This window comes from Sprattus sprattus, assembly GCF_963457725.1.
Source record: "Sprattus sprattus genome assembly, chromosome: 6".
NCBI lineage: Eukaryota > Metazoa > Chordata > Actinopteri > Clupeiformes > Clupeidae > Sprattus > Sprattus sprattus.
In genome coordinates, this window is record NC_137925.1 from 28,493,527 (window position 1) to 28,514,775 (window position 21,249).

Here is a 21,249-nt window from a genome sequence, read left to right on the forward strand (position 1 = left end):
AAGCCAATACTTTCAAGATCAGTCAATAAATATCGTTGGTTTTGACTTAAGTTGCCCCCTTCTTTATGTTGTTAGTGGACATATCATGTGTCCTGTTCAGCTAGGTTACATCATACAACATTTGAGGCATGTGGATAATGAAAAAGTGGGATAATTTAATGTGGAGCCACATCATGTTTGCTTATGAAGGCTCCTGAATGTAACCTTCTTCCATAGCGTTCCACTTGTATCTTGCTACTCTAGCTATGTAGAAAGAGGGGAGATATTACAGTTGGTTGCTGCCAATAGTGGACAAAAAGGTTTTGCTGTATGAATAAATCGGATAACTTAATGTACCTACTGAATAGGTCGCCTTAATCATTATCAAAAAAATTGCCCCCCCTGAGAATTTTTTCAGGAGCCGCCACTGCACACACACACACACACAGACACACACACACACACACGTTTACACACACACGTTTACACACACACACACACACACGTTTACACACACACACACACACACACGTTTACACACATACACACACACACGTTTACACACACACACGTTTACACACACACGCGTGCGCTTACACACACACACACACACTAGAGGACTGCAACCCGACCCGAGCCCGTCGGAACCCGTCGGGTTGGGCCGGGTTCGGACAAATATAAGAAATGTATGAGCGGGCTCGGGTCGGGTTCGACACATCAGTGCGATAATGCATTGAACATTCCAAATTTTAAATATCTTAATAAATAGTGAAGCCAACTGTCTGCTTCACATGATGCAAAAGTTTGTTTTTGAGAATACAAAAAAATCACATTTAGGTCCTACATTTTAGGATAACAGCCTTCTTCCCGTGGCGGGAATTTGTTTATGTCCGTGCCAACATGATTACAGGTGGCAAAATGGCATCACGGAGAAAGTTAAAGAGAAACTGTCATCTGGAGAGTTTAAAATGATACTAAACGAAGGGAACTCTACTGTATGGAGATATTTCTGCTTAGTAGACGATGCAGATTCTAATTAGGCTGTTGGATACGTCCAATGTAAGAAGGGTGAAGTTTTAATGAATTATGATTGATGCAACTCTCGTTCTCCACAACAACATGGATTAAACTTCGATGGTTGGATGTAGATAGTTTCAGAACGAACGTCGGCGTGCTAACAGATCTTCAATGGTAAGACTTGTCTGTTGTGCCTCCGTTAGTGTAGCATAAAACGTGAGTTTTATTAAAGCATAGCATGTGTAATGTGTAGCTATTTCATTCCGTGTGTTAACCTTTCCTGCCGTCTGTCTCTGATAGTTGGAGATTGCAGGGGAGCAAAATGCTCCACGGCCGAAGTAGATAAGCTACATGTTTTTAACTTCGGGGTTTATTATTCCCTTTCCTTTACGTCTGCTGCTGGTTAGTAAATACAGACAGCACGAAAGGTTAACAAACGGGATGAAATAGCTACACATTACACACGCTATTAATATGCTTTAATAAAGCTCACGTTACTCACATACTGGTTAACACTGTTACAGCACATAAATGTTTGTCGCTACATCCAAACTATGCGTCACCTTTGTCCTTGTACGTGCTCATCTTAAAGGAGCCGCACCATTTTACTAAACGTTCTTGCAATGTGAATCATTTAATTTAAATATGCTTATTGGCCTTATTGTGTGCGCTTGTTTGTGAGAGAGAGAGCATTTAACTGTTGATGCCCCAGTTTAATAAAACCAGGATATTCATAAAAGACGTACGTCAATGTGGCATTAGTAGGCTACTATGAACGGTTGAGAAATTAATTCCGTCGGGCTCGGTTTGGATTCGAAAAAAAAAAATCTTAATGGCTGTCGGTCTCGGTCCGGGCTCGGTTACTATTCTGTCGGAGTACCTCCATCGGACACACACACACACACACACACACACACAGACTTACACCAGAGGTTTCCCTAGAAAAAAATGTCAAAATGACCGGCAGAGTTTTAATTTTCAAGACATTTGAATGATAAGCAGGTCAAATATCTATTACTGCTTCTAAATTAGCCTATTGAAGAAAACTGACAGCAGGCTATGTAGTTTAAAGAACTACACTTCAATTACACTAGCACCATCTGAGCCCAGGCCAAGACACGGGAGAGTTCTAGAGCCATTTCACGAAGCCCCCCAACTATGCGATCATAGATACATCTTGTAGTCCCGGAGGGCACATCATAATTTCCTAGAAAGCATGTCTCCACCTTCCCTTTTATTTCGAGTTTTAGGTGTATGATTAGCTTTTTGTTCACAGTTTCATCAATTATGATTCGAATGAAGTCACTTTTTTCAGTTTTTCGCGGATCTGTTCCACCACGACGTCTTCTAAAGCCATTCTAAAGCCAAGCAAAATAGTTAGATGGGAGATCATGTTGGGCCATGTGGAATACAACTTTGCGCTGAGGACATAGTTTTTTCTTAGACGTTTCCGTCGCCTTGTCATAGTGGCCTTTAATGGCAACCTGCTGTGGCATTAAATTGAGTGCCGCAACATGGTCATTGCTCTGACTATGTTCAATGAGAGCAGAGATTCAAAAATTATTCGACCCTCTTGTGAATCCGTTGTGTCGTCCGGCCCTGCCGTGCAAACAGAGCATTTTATCGTTACCATCAATTACCTCGACACCTTTGCCAAGGGAACTTGTCACTCCATTCCGACCTTAACGACAGACACCTTGGCCTTTTCTCTGGTGGAGATGTCTGAACATCTATGGCTTCAGGTATTACAGGTTCATCCTCATCAGACGGTTCACCCTCATCAGTTGCGTTTGGCCTCTTAAAAAAGCTTCTTAGGCTAGTCTGCTTGACCATGTTTGATCCTTCTCACTCAGTTCACTCCTTGTTTATAACCGACGGTTTGCGCTTTATTTAAAATTCAGCATATGCGTGTTTAATAACTTTCAAACGGCAGAATAGCCTGTTCCTTTAAAACATAATTAGGGCAGTGCATGCTGCTTTATAGCCCTAAATATTAGAGTTATTCTAAAATTCAGATTGTGTTTGGGGGACGGGATTTTTAAGCAATTCCAATTGGACAATTTGACCGGTGAGATCTAATACTTTCGGACATTTCATTTTTTTCATTTCAATTTCAATTTCATTTCAATTACCGGACAACGGAAACGCTGGCCTACACACACGCTTACACACACGCTTAAACACACACACGCTTACACACACACACACACACATGCGATAACACACACACGCTTACACACAAACACGCTTACACACACACACACACACACAACATGAAACTCACAAACACACAAACTCATGCCCAAAAACCCAAGTGATTACGCACACACACATGTTCAAACTCACACATACACTCATACATCTGCTTCATGGCAATGACTGTTTGTGTGTGGGTGTGTGTGTGTGTGTGTTTACAAACACTTCCGTATAATCCCGGATTGGTTTAACAGCTCTGATAATGTGTTCTGCAACATCCCTAACACCCCTGATGTTTTCTTGGTCAAGGTTTAAAGGGAGGTGGTAGTCCTTGAGGTAGCCTGTGTCTTTGACCTCTATATGGACATAGCCTTCCTTGACAAGTTGACCAAATACCAGCCCATTGATGCTAAGATAAGAGACCTAGGCTATACATGTAAGCTGGTAGTATTGATATTTGGAAGTCTGGGGCATGTCCATAAGCTTTCGGTCAGTGGGCTACGACTCGAAGGACTTAGTAAGAGACAATCTAAACAACTAGCAAAGTTCTGCTCTGTATCCAAGGGCGTAGGTTTGGTCTCAGCATTGGTAGGGACACTGCCCGGCAGACCCCCCCCCAGTGTTGCTAGATTGGAAATGGCGTATCTTATTAGAGACTCAAAATGATCGTATTTGGAGGATGATTATCCTATCTGACAACACTGGGAAAGTGGTCGACCAAGAAGGGAGATACCCATTCCAAAACTTGTAAGGACGTAATAACTAGACTGTGAAAGACCCAGTGGAACATATATATCCAACAAGGCAAAGCTTCGCAGTGTGGGTAGTTTTCCGACTAGCTAACTGACAGCGACCTGGGCTTTTCCCTCTCTACAGAGCTCAAAAGGGTCAAATTATCAATGCTGAGACCAAACGATGTTCTGATATGAGGCGTTATTATTTCCTGGCGTATTTAGTAGCTTACCGTATCAGACTACTAGCAGCACTTTTTCAGGATTCACGTAGGCCTAGTGTTTCTGCCTCTGCCACTTCAGCCAATTAAATGACAGCATCTTGTCTTAAAGGCTCGAGGGCGCATTGGAAAACTTGGAAATGTATTTTTCACTCTTCTGGGCGATGAACATTGTATTGATAATAATACGAATGAGTTTGCAAATATATTGTGCAAAATAATTTTTTCTCAAATTAACAAAATATTGGTAGGGACTTTTTTGTCTTTCCTAAACTTTGGTCGTGACTAGTCCCTATCGACCCTATGCAAAACTACGCCCTTGTCTGTATCAGCTGTTATAGGTAGTCTTGCTGTTTGGAGTAGGAGATGTTTCTTGTACCCATGAGTCACTTAGCTGTATTCAACCTCTGAGAAATGTTTGAATCCTTTCTGTAAAGAATATGATTGGTGGATTCAAATAAAAATTTAAATGTGTGTGTAGGACCCACCAAGAAGAACACCACCCAGAGTCGCCCCAGTGGCCATCGAGGCCCCCACCACCACATCCCCACCAGGGTCGCCCCTGGCCCCCCCGGTAAGCACCTCGCCTGCTGCTAATGCTACTGCTACTGCTACTGCTAATGCTAATGCTACTGCTACTGCTACTGCTACTGCTACTGCTACTATTGCTACTGCTACTACTGCTACTGCTACTGCTACTGCTACTGCTACTGCTATTGCTACTACTGCTATTGCTACTGCCACTACTACTGTTACTACTGTTCCTACTACTGCTACTGCTACTGCTACTGCCACTAATACTACTGCTACTGCTACTGCTACTGCTACGGCTACTATTACTACTACTGCTACTGCTACTGCTACTGCTAATGCTAATGCTACTGCTATGGTTGATGCTGCTACTACTGGCCACATTAAACCCAACATTTCATCATACTACTACTACTACTACATGTTTAGTTTATTCTTTTCCCGATGCTTGAGTAGTTGTCGTGATCTCTCTGCTTCTCTCTTCTCCTCTTTCTTTTTCTCTGTCTCTCCCCCTCTTCAGTTGGCCATCAGAATGGTAGCGTGAAGAACAGCACTCACTCAGCCAATCAGAGGAACTCCCAGTATAGCAACCAGAGGCCGCCCCCTAGCAACCAGGCCCGCCCGGTCCTGCCCACCCCTGGCGGTCAGAAGGAGAGAGGAAGCAGCAAGGCCCCGCCCCCTAGCAACCAGGCCCCGCCCAACCTGGACTGCCTCAGGGTGCCCGACCAGGGGGCCGCAGGGTGGGTACACACACACCTATACTCATTCACACACACATGCTCACACACACACACACACACACACACACACACACACACACACACACACACACACACACACACACACACACACACACACCTGTATATACTCATACACATACACGCTCACACACACACACACACACACATACACATGCCTATATTCAAACACGCACGTGTAGATATAGACATGAATCAACATAGTCCTAAACATATTTCAGACACGACATGATGGTGTCTGTGTGTGTGTGTCTGTTTGTATGTGTGTGATTGTATGTGTGTGTGTGTGTGTGTGTGTGTGTGTGTGTGTGTATGGTGTATTCAAGTGTAATTCTACTCATGTGTCTTTTTATCATGACAGAAGCCGACGGCCATCCACAAATGGAGGAAAGTGAGTGTGTGTGTGTGTGGGTGGTGGGCTTTCTTAGTTACAATCACACAGTGTGTGTGTGTGTGTGTGTGTGTGTGTGTGTGTGTGTGTGTGTGTGTGTGTGTGTGTGTGTGTGTGTGTGTGTGTGTGTTTGTGTGGGTGGTGGGCTCTCTTAGTTACAATCACACAGTGTGTGTGTGTGTGTGTGTGTGTGTGTGTGTGTGTGTGTGTGTGTGTGTGTTTGTGTGTGTGTGTGTGTGTCTCTTAGTAACACAGTCACACAGTCTCCTGAGCACGATCTGTTCCTCTGTCCCTCTGAAGAGACGCTGAGATAAAGGGGTTTTGTGCCCAGTGACATTTGAGTCCTCTGTCAATCTGTTTCTTCCTCACAGTAAATCACACAGCCTCCGTTAGCATGCGATGCTTGTCTAATCAGTCCATGGGCTCAAAAGCTGATTTTCTCTTAGTAACAGTCACACAGTGTGTGTGTGTGTGTGTGTGTGTGTGTGTGTGTGTGTTTGTGTGTGTATGTGTGTGTGTGTGTGTGTGTGTGTGTGTGTGTGTGTGTGTGTGTGTGTGTGTATGGGGTTGTGGTGTGTTGGTGGCTTTCAATCAATGTGTTTGAAGTTGAACAGTGCAGACCTTTTCCATAATGCACTGGACATGTCATGCACAAGTCATGTGTGTTGTGAGTGTGTATATCGTTACCGGATGCAGAGCTGTTTTTCTCTGCATCCGGTAACATTGCAGGGGATCACCTGTTTGTTCTCTGTCTGTTCAATGTGAAATTTAACATGCATTGTGCTTTTGTATGATTAGTGGGTGGTGTGTGTGTGTGTGTGTGTGTGTGTGTGTGTGTGTGTGTGTGTGTGTGTGTGTGTGTGTGTGTGTGTGTGTGTGTGTGTGTGCGTGCGTGTGTGTGTGTGGTTGTGTGTGTGTGGTTGTGTGTGTGGGGGGTTGTGGTGTGTTGGTGGCTTTCAATCAATGTGTTTGAAGTTGAACAGTGCAGACCTTTTCCATAATGCACTGGACATGTCATGCACAAGTCATGTGTGTTGTGAGTGTGTATATCGCCACCCTGTGGTTAATAATATTAGTGCAGTAATATAGTGTTGCCAGGCTGGTCTGCACACACACACACACACACACACACACACACACAATAATATTAGTGCTGTAATATAGTGTTGCCAGGCTGGTGTGCTTTTGTATCGCAGTGTTATACAGACACGTGTTCAGTGTTACATGTGTGTGTGTGTGTGTGTGTATAGAGAGTGTATAGAGAGTGTTACTCTTCTGAAGTAAGCCTTTGTTTTGATCAGTGGGTTTACTAGAGAGAACAAAAGCTAAAAACCTGTTCTTCCTCCTCTTGTCTCCCTCTCTTCCTTCTCTTTATCTTTATTCTCTTCTTTCTCCCTCTCTGTCTCCTCCTCTCCGCTCTTCTACTCCTGCTCTCTCTCCATCACCTCTTCATCCTCTGTCTCTTCTTGTTCTTCCTCCTCCTCTCCTCTCCTCTTCCCCTCCTCCTCCTCCTCCTCCTCTTCCTACTCCTCTTCCTCTCCTCCTCCTCCTCCTCCTCAGTGCACACAGGCAGTCCACCAATAGCAGGCCTCCTCCTGGCGCTGGTCGACCCAAGCCCGTGCCCAAGCCCAAGCCTCAGGTCCCTCAGTGCAAGGCCCTCTACGCCTACGACGCCCAGGACACGGACGAGCTCAGCTTCAACGCCGACGACCTCATCGACATCATCAAGGAAGGTGGGCACCGTATCTGAGACTGCCAACCGGCAGGCAGAGTGTGTGTGTGTGTGTGTATGTGGGTGTGTGTGTGTGTGTGTGTGTGTTTGAAACACACCATGGAGAGCCGCCTGCATGTGGACCAATAGAATTTCAAATAGAGTTTAAAAGTTCTGAGTTTTAGCCATGTGCACGTCACCTTCATTGAATGCTCACTCGCAGAGATTGAGGCCCTATTTACTTCCATGAGCTGACAGTTTCTTGTGTGTGTGTGTGTGTGTCTGTGTGTGTGTGTGTGTGTGTGTGTGTGTGTGTGTGTGTCTGTGTCTGTGTCTGTGTCTGTGCGTGTGCGTGTGCGTGTGTGTGTTTGTTCGCTCTGATAGATGCTTCTGGATGGTGGACTGGGAGACTGCGTGGTAAACAAGGCCTGTTTCCAAACAACTACGTCACCAAGATCTAGAATCCCCAGCCTACCTCCACATGAGGACCAATCAGAGACCAGCACACACTTCCTGACTTCAGGAAGAAGATGCCACCACCCATCAGAGCAACAGAGGAGAGAGAAAAAGAGAGAGAGAGAGAGAGAGAGGAGATGAACGAGGACAAGATACCAAGCAAGCTTTCCTTTGCCATACACCCACGATGGACGCCTCTGCCTGTTGCCAAGGCAACCTAGAGGAAGTGCTGGGTTATGACTTCCTGGTTGAGGAAGACTCTTTCTCTCCAGGGCAACTGATGACACAGACCCTGCGAGCACTGAACAAGAACAAACTATTTATTGTATTTATAGCTTTCTACACACATCTATATATATATATACTGTATTATGTTTTGAACAGGTGGAGTATTTGGTTATTGGGAAACCAGATGATTATGATATTCTATATCTTAGTCTTTTTTAGGAAAACAGGTAATGAATTGTGGCTTCCAATGAAAAGTCCTGTGCTGTCATCGTTTTAAATGCCCTGGATGATTGATCTGTTATATTTGTTTTAGCGGGATTGTTACGCTGCTAAACTGGACTTGAGGTCCTTTATGCCCAATAGGCCAGAGCCTGGTTTATACCCATGGGCACACCTGAGGAATTCACTGCTGGTCATATCGGAATATTTTTCTTTATTTTTGTTGCCCCTTTTTTACTATTGAATAGCAGCCAGATGAGGACGTAAACACTGGAAGTGTTGGAGCCTCAGCACAGGGAAGACTCATACCTGTGGGTCGTCACCAGCCAGCGGACATTTGTGTTGAACCGCAAACCGCCTCCTTAATAAATGAAGGACCTGCCCTGGAGTTGGAGCAGAGTAGAGCAGAGTGTGTGTGTGGATGGAGTTGGGTCAGAGTAGAGCAGAGTGTGTGTGTGGATGGAGTTGGGTCAGAGTAGAGCAGAGTGTGTGTGCGGATGGAGTTGGGTCAGAGTAGAGCAGAGTGTGTGTGTGGATGGAGCTGGTGCGGAGTGTGTGTGTGGATGAAAAGCACTTTATCAGATTAGAGCCGGGGGGTGGGCGGTGGGGGGGTCACTCCTGCCCTGACTGGTCAAGCCTGTTTGCCAAACAAGTGCTATTTACTGAAGGGAACTGACTGTAAGAAAAGAAAAATCTATTTTTGTTTACAATAAAACTACAATACAGGCATTGTTTCTACTTCTGTATCTCGTTGACGTCGTAGGACACACCCTTGCTCTGTTCTGATAGCTAGAATGAAGGATTTCTGTGTAACGTAATCAAGTTATTGTCTGCTTGTTTGATTTCTGTGTAACGTAATCAAGTTATTGTCTGCTTGTTTGATTTCTGTGTAACGTAATCGACTTATTGTCTGCCTGTTTGGTGTCGTGGGCGAGTCTCTGGAGGCACCGGGTGAGTTCGGCGGTGTTTTGTTTTGTTTGGTTTAGTTTGTTTTCCCCACTGCAGACGTTCATCTGCTAACTGCCACCGGAGGAATGAAAAGCTGTTGCATGTTTTCATTGTTTAAAAAAAATCTGTTCATTAGATCCATAGCAGTTTCCCACAGTGTTCACACACACACACACACACACACACACACATTCCTGTGCAGGTTTGAATGGCCGGCATATCACCATTGGTTTAACTACCTGGCCAAATCTGTTGGCATTGTATGATGGGGGCCTGCCAGTGTTCTGGTATGAAGGCATTTTTAGTGCAATAGCAAGAAAATATTGATTTAAATTTTTCATGTTTTTAAATAAAGCTGATGCTAACTTTGAGTTTTGTGTGAGTGTGTCTCTTTAACACAATCTAGCCATTTAGTAGGTAAATGCATTACACTTTGTACACAATTATTAGGCAAGTTGTATTTTTGAGGATTCATTTTATTATTGAACAACTACAGTGCTCTCGGTCAATCCAAAATATCAATAAACCTCGACCTGAATATTTAAGAAAGTAAAAGGGAGGTTTTGGCTTTCTTAGGAGAATATCTATGTGTGCACAATTATTGGGCAACTATGAGTGTGCAGAATTATTATGCAACTAAATGAAAAACGACAAATGTCCCATATCACTTGTTTATTTCCATCTGTTGAAGTGAGAATAATAAACAACTCATAATTTACAAATAAACATTTCTGACATTTCTAAATAAAAGTCAGTGACCTATATAGCCACCCTTCTTTTCAATAACAGTAATAAGCCTTCCATTCATGGAGTCTGTCAGTTTCTTGATCTGATGACGATCAACGTTTTGTGCAGCAGCAACCACAGCCTCCCAGACACTGTTCAGAGAGGTGTTCTGTTTTCCTGCAGTGTAAATCTCATGTTTAAGAAGGCTCCACAAGTTCTCAATAGGGTTAAGGTCAGGTGAGGAAGGGGGCCTTGTCATTATTCTTTCATCTTTAAGGCCTTTACTGGCTTGCCACGCAGTGGAGTACTTCGATGCATGCCGGTTACCGATTCAGCCACGGGCCCATTTATCTGGTCCGTCAAGAGACACTAATCTCATCAGTCTATAAAACCTTTGAAAAATCTGTCTTCAAATAAATATTGGCCCAGTCTTGACGTTTTAACGTATGAGTCTTGTTCTGTGGTGGTCGGGTTTCAGCCTTCCTTACCTTGGCCATGTCTCTGAGCACTGAACACCTTGTACTTCTGGGCACTCCAGGTAGGTTGCAGTTCTGGAATATGACAGCACTGGAGGATAATGGGTTCCTGGAAGCTTCACGTTTGATTCTTCTCAAATCTTTGGCAGTTAATTTGCGTTTTTTTTTTTCTCAGCATGTTTCTTGCGACCCTGTTGACTATTTGCAACAAAACGTTTGATGCTTTTGTGATCACGCCCAAATATCTTAGCAGTTTCAAGAGTACTGCAACCCTCTGAAAGACTTTTTACAATTTTTGACTTTACAGAGTCAGTTAAATCTCTTTTTTGGCCCATTTTGCCTGAGGAAAAGAAGCTGCCTAATAACTATGCACACCTTGATATAGGGTGTTGATCTCCTTAGGCCACACCCTCCCTCATTACACAGATACATAACACCTGATATGCTTAAATCCAATACTACTGTGAGTGTGTGTATGGCACCATACTACTTGTCCAGGCTGAAGGTTAGCATCTCTTCCAAACACTTGACAACCAGCGTTGGTCTGAAAGCCACTCAAACTGAAGCGTTTAGATCAGGGGTTTTCAACCGGGGGTCCACGGCGGTATTGCAGGGGGTCCGCGATTTAAAAAAAAATATATAATAATTATTTGCTTTGATATTTCAACACATTTCCAGAGTACTCTTGAAAATGTCTGAAATAAGAAAAATATGTCTAATATAATATAAAGGTGATTCACGCTGAAAGAATGTAGCCTTGCACCTCTCCAGTCTATGGTAGCCTGTGCTTTGCTGATGTCAATGCATTGCGTTCATAACGTACAGTCTCGCTTGCAAAGTTGACAAGCATCTGCAGTTAAGCATAGCCTACAAGTACTTTTGAAGTTCAGTCGAAAAAGTAAAACTTTTGGTGAATGACTGAAGTTATTTACTGTCCTTAGCTAACATTTCGTTCTACCTTGGAGTTAGCTGGTCAGAAGCACCAATGGATCGGTGTTTAGTGAGAGAGACAAAGGTACACCTTCACAGGATACAGGGAAACAGTCAACAAAGAAAAAAAAAAATGCACGAACGAACGCACGCACATCAGTGGGCCGCCGATTACTTGCTAGTCAGAATGGTGGTACCTGGGACAAAACCAGTTGAAAACCCCTGGTTTAGATGTTATTTTTTGCCAGTCCTCTCCACTTAGTCTGAAAAATACTATGAGCCACTATGAACTGGTGAAAACATTTATTCAAGACAATATATCACAGAAACACATAAGTCACATCAGGACAGCATGTTTGAATACGACATATCCATCTTGTGACTTCATACTTCACCATAAGTCCTGAGAAACTGCCTGAAGTTGTGTACATCAGCTCAGACACACATCATGAGGTAAATGGCCTGAGCATCTTAAGCCTTTTCAATTTCCATTGTTGCATCACACAAGACCAGAGTCAAACCACCATATGGACAAAAATCAGACTAAATGTTATTTGAAATAAATACCTGTAAATATAACAGCTACTTAAGAGGAAACTAGTCTTTGATACAAGATATGATCAGGTCACACTGACACTTCTGACCAAGCTGAGGGTGAAGTGTGGTATAGGAGCAAAATCTTAGCATCTTTGCACTCGCACACAGGAGAGCGGAAACAGACGGCATAACAAATAGTGCATCCTATGGAAATTTAAGCCTGTATGAGGTCTTGGTCAAACCAGGAACAATGCCCTGCCCAGCTCTTACACCATAATCAGACAACAGAATGTACGCTTGTCTCATTTATTTAAAACACATTTGTACATACAGATTATATACATTGGAAAAAAAGTCAAAGACCCAAAGCAATTAAAATGTAAAGGTAAAAGAAACAATAGTTTCAATATAATCCAAAAGACATTTTATTTCTATATTCCATTTGAAGTATTTACACCTTTTAAAAAGCAGCAGGGCCTGCCCCATTAGGTCGCTGGCTGACTGACATGGGACAGTAAAGTGCAGTCGGAGAGTCCACTGGGTTTGGGTCTTCAGTTGGCCAACAGAGGAGCCGCCAGGTCCTTGATGACAGAGGACTTGAGCTGCTCCAGCTGACTGATGGCCATGAGCTTGTGGCTGGCGTACTTGTTTTTCACAGCCTACACACAGAAACACAGGCACTAAGTAAGGACAGGACCCGTCACAAGACACGTAAGAGGGCTAGACACGGCATGGTGTTGGGCTAAACCAGTCAGCCAACAACAATAAGGTGGATATGGTACATTCACAAACTATTCAAGTCTACAAACAAAAGTACAAACATGGCTGATGAGACTCCATGGAGACGCTTACCATATGTTTGGTGAGTCCCTCGTTCACCTTGACGATGTTCTTGGCCATGTGCTGCATGATGGGCTTCAGGTGGGCCTCGTCGTATGTACTATAGTGCTGCTGTGTGGCAGTCTGGAGAGAGAGAGCGCGAGAGCGAGAGATACGTTAGAGCTCGTCTTATGTACTATAGTGCTGCTGTCGAGAGCGAGACGTTAGAGCTCGTCGTATGTACTATAGTGCTGCTGTGTGGCAGTCTGGAGAGAAAGAGACACACGTTAGAGCTCGTCGTATGTACTATAGTGCTGCTGTGTGGCAGTCTGGAGAGATGACCATGAGACCAGTTAGAGGACAAGGCACATAGAAGAGAAACGCAGATATATATGAGGCCTAAAGACAGTCCACCTGACCATTACTGTGTACATGCAATGAAAGGGTTTAGAGCGTCACACCGGATGAAGGATCACAGTGAGGGCACTCAAGTACACCCCTAGTCAACGTCCTCAGTTAAAGCACACTAGGCATGTGAAATGGTGTGTTCACAAAAGCAGGGCAGACCATAATCCTCAGTTAAAGCACACGTCATTTGAAATGGTGTGTTCCCAAAAGCAGGGCAGGTCATAAATAGGTGACGTAGGCGCTGCACTTGCCCATTTCAGTCCCTCCAGCACCAGCTGGGAGAGGCAGGAGGCGGCAGCGGCCAGCTCTGACGGCCGATAGTGCACCATCTCGTAGTCCGGCAGGGTAAGCTCCAGCAGGTACTTAGCCAGCGTGTGCTTCTCAATATCAGCCTGGGAGAGACCCAGAGGGAGGACACGTCTGATTAGGAGTGTTTGTACAAAACTAGCCAACTTGTTGGCAAATGAGCAATGTAAACAATATATTTAACTCCAATGACAATTACATTCAGCATTTTACAAGTAAAATCTTATAGAAAATAGTGCCATCAAGCAGATGTTCTTCAAAACTAGCTACCATCAACCTTGCTTAGAGATGGTTAGCCTACACAGTTCCCACTAAAGGAAAAATTTGCATGAATGTAAAAACTGAAAGCAGTCAGATACAGAGAAGCTAGAAAATTTTGAGATGGACGGAGTTAATCAGGAGAGTTCCAGCTTACGTTGCCAGCCTTGGACGCCCTCCTGAGGAAGTGCAGAGGCAAGGGGCGGCCCAGCTCAAAGTTCAGCCCCCTGAGAATGAGCATCTCCATCTCACGGATCTGGGCACGGGTGAAGGCGTTGTCTGTGATGTAGGAAAAGTCCGCCACCTCTGGGGCAAACATCTCCTCGTATTTGGAGGCTAGCAACATGGACGTCACCCCCACCAGCTGCAGCTTCCGGCGGGAAACTGGCTGAATCTGGAGCAAACAGGAACCCCAACAGTTTTACCAAACGGAGTTCCCCGTCGCCATAAGACAGCTTACATTGAGATTTAATGTCTTAAAATGGAATGAAGTGTTGCGGCCCCTTTGCAGTGGCAGCAGGGCTCACCTGTAAGTAGCGATCAAGGATGGCAACAGTCATGTACAAGGTCTCAGGCAGCAGCTGGAACCGCGAGTGCACTTGAATAAGCCAGTCAATGAGCAGAGCACGCATACGTTCATTAATGTCGTAGCCAGTCATGTACTTGGCCCGCACAGGCTGCTGAACCTGGAAAACAAGATCAGAATGGAGTCAGCTTTTGAACCAACCAGTCCTGCATTAATATTTAACCAATTAGGCAATATTTTACCTCGAGACGCCGCAAATAAACATAGATGTCCTTCACGTATTCAGAGCACAGCTGAGGCTGGTCGCCATCGCCTTCATCTATGTCCTCAATCAGGGCTTCCGAGAAAGCCTGGCACAGTTCCTCCTCCTTCATAGACACATCGTGGTGGATCGCAACCGGAACCACTGCTAGCACCGGGGCCTCGTCGACCCTCAGAGATGGCTGTACTGCGAGATGAGGCTTGATGTCCACCTTCTATCAGGAACAGAACACTGTAAAGGGTTGCACTGACGAACATAAAATGGCAGTCTACACATTAAGCAGCTGTGCACCGTACCTTGCCCGGAGCAGTTTCCGTCCTGGCCGTGATGGGAACGTTGGAGAGCTCTCCCAACACAGCCCTGCGCGCTGGCCCTGCGTTGGCTTTGGCTCTAGTGGTGATGTTCCTCACATTGTTTCGCTGTGCAGGGGAAACAAGCATTCATTAGCGATAAATAGCTAGGTGTATAGAGGGTGAAGACGTACTGGTCGTGCCCATGCTTAATTGATCATGGGATACCGTTAAACAGTATTCCAACCCATACTAATCGAACCAAATTGTGCGAGAAGGGCAATGATTTATGGCAACTCCTCGACTGGAATAATTATAACATTGAAATGTGACTAGCCAACTTAAATTGACTAGATAATAAAGTACTAACAGACGGTCAAATTGGTCTAAATATCCGAACACACAGTGAAGAAAGACGTCCCAATTTATTTAGCCATCCTAGCTAAACCGCTTCAAGAAGTTTAGTTAGATGTGTAGTTTTAACTTGACGGAGCCTATGCCAGCAGTCATGGAGTTTAACATGCTAATCCAAGCACCGTGCTAGCAACCAGCAGCAGTTCGCAAGATTCGTTGGTAGCATTATTTGTCCACGATATAATATTACTTCGTGAAGTTAATTGCAGACAGAATTTTAGCAACAATACTCACGCCAACGCGAACTTCCATGGTAATTCTGTAGTGGGAGCTTCAAATCAATGCAAAAGCAACAAAGGACAACAACTGTAGACTAGGGAACGCCACCTATGCTATTTTAAATACCGCTCCCTAAATTCTCATTGGTGAGTACTTCGTAGAAGACGCTTGTTGATTGGTTGCCAGAGAATGTCTAACGTGCGTTCGTTACTACAAACATACATCCATGTGTAAAATAAATACGTGAAATAGATAAACATAGATCACAATTATCTTCGAATTAATTATGTCAAGCGAGTAATAAAATCGTAGAAAAGAAAATTATTAAATTATGAACGGACTATAATGCACAAGTTTGCTTTGTAGGCTACGCGCATTAACTAAGAACTCTGGGAAATGGTGTTTTTGACAGCAGAAACGCTGTAATTGGAACAGGCGAGCCACCAGACAGACAGGCATTTAGATGGATATATTTAGATACAGATATATATAGATAGACAGTTTACTCATTCATATTCAGCATTATGTTTACTCTATATAAGACTTCCGAATGAGCTAACCACATATATAACCTAAACTACTCATTTTAAGAGACAGACCAAGTGCAAATACAAGTGTCAGTGTTTAATGTAGACTGCCTCGTTAATGTCTTCACAGCTAAACAATACAGCATGCTTATTTCACACGCAATCAACCCAAACAGGCAGAGATTCGATTGTAGTCTTGGTTCCTTCATTTACAACTGTCTCGATTGTGTTACAACTAAATCTTTGGGCCACATGAGGTTTAGCCACTAGTGGGCACAATATGACAGATTATGGATTTGAGCATTTCACACTCCTTTACGAAGTTCAATCTTCTTGTTTAACCACTGAACCCATACTCCTCTACCGAGTCAGATTTATATAACACGTTTAAGCTATGAGGCCATCTCAGTTTATGTAAATAATATGGGGTTTCGAAAGCCGCAAAGTGTCACGAAGTCTTCCTCTTGTTCTCTGGAGACTCCTCAGGCAATCGGAGCAGAGGGAAGCAGCGAGAGGAGGACTGACTCCAGATCAGCCGTGTGCTAGCATCCAGTGTGGACTGCTAGCTGAATAATCAACAGTGGAACGAACGCCTCGAACAGGCAGGAATGGGGACTTCACGGGCCCTGGTGGCAAACAGAAAGGAATGTGCGCTTTATCGCAAATGTAGAAAGAATACTACGTTCGATGGTCAGTATTGAACAGGGCGACGCTTATTTTTCGGCCGTTTAGTTGGATCATACAGGCCAGTTAGTCGCTACATACAGTTTCCTATTTTTGTATGTGTGTGTGTTTTTGTGACGGTGTTGTCAGTCCTCTCAACCGACTGCTGACGTCCGTTCGCGATCCTACTTTTGTCCCATTTTCGATTTATTAAGGGCCATATGCTCAGTAAAAGTACCAGCGAGGAAATCCTTAATTTCATCTGAATGAAAACATAAGTAAGTACCTCCACCTTGATTCATTTCCATTTGATTTTTTCTATTTATATGAGCCTTACAACGTGCTATTGTTTGATGTGAAAAGCGGGCTAGTGGCTAACCGAGCCTTTGGTCAGCTGGCTGGTACGATAGCAGGCAGAGTCGATGTCTGGAAACGGATAGTCTTTGCTGGATTACCACAAATTGATAAACCTATCCTTGTCTAGTTAACATTTCGGATTACAAATTGTTGGATCATATTTAGTATATATGGCATTTTTTGGTAAAGGTCGTATTGGTATAGTGTTAATATAATCCATGGTTTTATAAAATAATTTGTGATCCCAACGCTTTATCTCGTATGTTTCAACGAGTCTGAAAGCCCTTCAAGCAGCTTGCTAACGTTGGTTAACTTTGGTGTGACGGTAAAGTCAGTTAAAATTAGCGACACACGAAAGCACACGGACAACAGCAGGCATGCCATTATAGTTGTATACACATAATACTTTGAAAAAGACACTTAGAAACAGTAAGAGTACACGTTCTTCGACAGACTAGTTAGTTCAAGTGCAGTCATCCAAGACCGTATAGCTAGCAAGCTAAGCTAAGTTACCTAACGTTAGTCTTTTCAGGGTTTGCTGTTAGCAACGTTAGCTTGCTAGCTAACACACCAGGCCAGCCTGTAGCCTGGGATTGCCAGGAAACTAGTCAACTGTCATCTTGGGAAATCAAGTAAATAATTGTCATCTGTGTAACTTTTGTGCTTAACCAAAACATCAGTTTGTTTTCCATCATAGTATGTTGAAAGGTTGTATTTAGAACTAACCATATTTGGTGTTTTGTCAACGTTCAGAATTTGACCACCATGTCTCAGATGTCAACAAAAGCTAGCCGGCTAGCTGGGTTTTCTTTTCTCATTAGCATATGAGCTAGCTAACTGCCCTGGTTAAATTGTGTCAGCTTTCATACTGGGACATTATTTATTTACCCAACCTTAGTTTTGGGCATTTATAGTGTCAACTGGAAAAAGCCAGGTTCATCCAAATCTTTCCTATGGCCATCTCAGAATCTGCAAGGCTGTGGTGTAGTTTGACGTCTTAAAAAGACTGCGTTGGAATTTCCCGTAGTGAACTACTAAGGCAGTAGCTAGCATGCTAGCAGAAGCTGGTGCAGGGTTGTCGTAATGGAGTCTGTACATAACATTTAGTATCACTCAGGATGTCGGGGTGTTGGCTGTATAACAGCGTAAATGACAGAGATATTGTCAATACCTATTCAAAGTGATGAAGTTATACAACGCTGGATTAAGTAACATTTTAACGTTAAGTCAATCTGTCCGAAAATATAATAGTTGTCAATCACCCAGTTGCACAGTACACTAAAGACAGGACTTGTTTTTTTCCTTGTTTTGGGACAGGCATCACAAAATAGATTCAAAGGGTTGAGCTTTTTGTGCCAGTAATAATTGGACAAAGAAATATTAATCTAGATTTAGATTATGTCCACCCTTCTGTTAAGATCTGGATATTTACATGCATTCACAAACATCCCGAATTCCTAAAGTTCAAGCATTCTGCACAAAATGTGACCCTGTCAGTCATTCAGGTGCATGTCACAGTCCCATCACTGCTCAGGATCGTTCCTAGGTCTGACCCGAGAGGGAGTAGAAAACCACCACACACACTCATCCCCAAATGGGCCTAAACATTAACTTATGGGCCACTTGAAGTTCAACCACAGAAATGCTAGTGTGGGTGAATACAATCTATCTTCTAGTGCCTGTAGTTGTGTGCTTAGGCTACCTACATCCTATCCTCTTATATTGGCAGCCCATGAAGCGGCTAGCATTGTCTTCAGGTAGCTGAGTGCCCTGGGCTCCCGAGGGAAGAAATTAAAAACAAGCTCTTTAATTAAACACCATCACCTTCTGAAATCTGTATACAGCGCAGGAGGAGGAATGGCTGCCATGACATCCCCTCCACACACACACACACACACACACACACACACACACACACACACGTACACACACACACACACACTGAGCTGCATGCCCCAGCTCTGTGCCACTGGGGCACAGTAGAGGCTCATGGGAAGGCTCCCTGAGGATTCTGGGATGGCTCATGGCTCCTCGGGCGGTGGTGCCAATGTTAGTCCTGAGAGGTTACCCCAAACCCCTGCCCTCCTCCTCTGGGGGATCATCTGCTTGCTCTCTCTGTGTGTGTGTGTGTGTGTGTGTGTGTGTGTGTGTGTGTGTGTGTGTGTGTGTGTGTGTGTGTGTGTGTGTGTGTGTGTGTGTGTGAAACATACCTAGTGTGTTTTGTTAAGATATGTTCAACATCTGCTTTTTGTTCAGTTTTTGTAGCTGTGAGTAACACATTAGTACACACTCCTCCCACCTAGTAAGAAAACATTTTCTGAGGCCAAAATATGTGAACATGACAGGAAGTTCATTTGCAAGACCGACATCATTTCCTGTCATGCTAACAGAATTTCATCAAGTGGTTTGTCAGGCTCCAGCAGTTTGCATGAACAGCATACCTCTCATGTGGGAAGCTCTGGAGAAATCACAGGAGCTCAAGTGTGTGTGTGTGTGTGTGTGTGTGTGTGTGTGTTTGTGTGTCTGAATCTGTGTGTGTGTGTGTGTGTGTGTGTGTTCGTGCTTCACTGTGCAAGGCCTTCTCTTGTTAGCAGTGGCATGGCCATGCTGCAAATACAAACAATGATAGCACAAGCACCAGATCAGGAACTCTTAGAGCATTTGGCTAGCGTGGCAGATCCGGTGCATTAGGAACAAGGGTTCCTGTGCCTTTAAGAGTGTATTAACCTGGACTGAACACAGGGTGGCCGCAGGGTATTAAAAAGTCTTAAAAAGTCGTAAATCAATTTTCATCAAAATAAGGCCTTAAAAAGTATTAAATTGTCTTAAATTCAAATTGCATTGGTCTTAAATATTTGTGTGCCATGTCAGTGCGAAAATGCGGGCAATCTGTTCTGCCAGGTCAAATATTTTTTTTCCTGGTAGCCTGTGCGCTGCGTTGTCTTTGGTTAGGTCAGAGCGTAGACTACTGCGCAGCTAAAGCGTCTACATACAAGTAGGGGTGGGTATCGCCAACCACCTCGCGATACGATACGCATCCCGATACAGGGGTCGCGATACGATATGTATCGCGATACATGCGATACGTACGTATACGATACGTATCCCGATATTTTAGGCTTATAACAAAAAAAAATTGCCTGTAACTCCTTGACAGTACATCATAACATATTTGTCACCTCATGTGGATTCTACAGAAACTCTGCTTTCAAATTATACCATCAACTGGATGATGGGCAAAGTATGCAGGCAGGCACATGAACCAAGTAGACGCTGTACAAAGAAACAGACAAAAAAAAAAAAAAAAAAAAAAAAAAAAAATTTTTTTTTTTTTTGTTGCACGTGAAGTATCGATACTGACGCCTCCGTATCGATACACGCATCGTAAAGAGGCCCGCGACGATGTATCCCCGTATCGATATTTTGAACACACCCCTACATACAAGTGATTAGATAGCCTAATAGCTGGCTAGCATGCAAACTAGCTTTCTAGTCCTGTCAGTGCTATTTCCACCCGCTAGCAATGTATTAATTTTACCTTACAACGAACTAACAGTTTATGGAAATTAAACGGAGGTTACTTAAACATATTTATCACAGTGTGAGACAGCAAAAAAAAAAAACGTTTTACATTTACGTTACGTTCTAATATGTGAACGTTAGCACATCATTCATTCAACTCCATTGGTAGCTAACGTTACTGTTGCTCTGATTTTGGTAGGTGGTCTACCTGTTGCTTTGATCGCTTACTTGCCACTGTACCTCAATCCCTGGAATGCTTTGAGTAGTAAAACACGAACAATGTCCTATGTTTCCATTGTGCACTTTAATGCAAATGTTATTTTCTTGCAGTTAACTTCTTGCATTTGTTAGGGCTGAATCTCGTAGCCTTCACTTGAGGGGATAACCCTACCCCCCGGATTGCACCGCAGCCAGGGCTCCTGTTTATTGGTTTATCATCGTAGCCAGGGCACCAGCCTGTTCGTTTATAGATTTTGGCGTTTTTTTAATACTTTACTTGATTTTATAAGCATTTGTTTATGGGACCTAAATGCTCTAAAAATAATAAATATAATTGAGGACTGATGACATTTTTGTGTTATCTTTTCGCATTACACACATTTAGCCGGTGTTTTTAAACTCAA

At 43.6% G+C, this 21,249-nt stretch overlaps 3 protein-coding genes across 5 annotated transcripts in view; 2 read left to right on the plus strand and 1 right to left on the minus strand.

Moving 5' to 3' along the window:
• Window positions 1-8,924, plus strand: part of myo1ea (myosin IEa) — an 86,710-nt gene extending 77,786 nt beyond the window's left edge. Inside the window, 5 exon segments of the mRNA XM_080840925.1 lie at window positions 4,626-4,718; window positions 5,196-5,415; window positions 5,795-5,824; window positions 7,385-7,557; window positions 7,920-8,924. Coding sequence (XP_080697051.1) covers window positions 4,626-4,718; window positions 5,196-5,415; window positions 5,795-5,824; window positions 7,385-7,557; window positions 7,920-7,996 — 593 coding nt within the window. The 3' untranslated portion in view covers window positions 7,997-8,924.
• A 3,682-nt stretch (window positions 8,925-12,606) lies between these two features.
• ccnb2 (cyclin B2) lies at window positions 12,607-15,590 on the minus strand (the record flags this gene model as incomplete). Its single annotated transcript, XM_080841260.1, has 8 exons — window positions 12,607-12,714; window positions 12,908-13,018; window positions 13,534-13,674; window positions 14,004-14,240; window positions 14,374-14,532; window positions 14,615-14,848; window positions 14,931-15,053; window positions 15,573-15,590. The coding sequence occupies 8 exons, from the start codon at window positions 15,588-15,590 to the stop codon at window positions 12,607-12,609; spliced, it is 1,131 nt and encodes a 376-aa protein (XP_080697386.1).
• Window positions 15,591-16,681: 1,091 nt separating this feature from the next.
• Window positions 16,682-21,249, plus strand: part of rnf111 (ring finger protein 111) — a 73,717-nt gene continuing 69,149 nt past the window's right edge. For all 3 annotated transcript variants that reach the window (XM_080841183.1, XM_080841186.1, XM_080841185.1), the window contains exon 1: window positions 16,682-17,025. The gene's annotated coding sequence lies outside the window, so the exon portion shown is untranslated. The remainder of the gene's footprint in view (window positions 17,026-21,249) is intronic.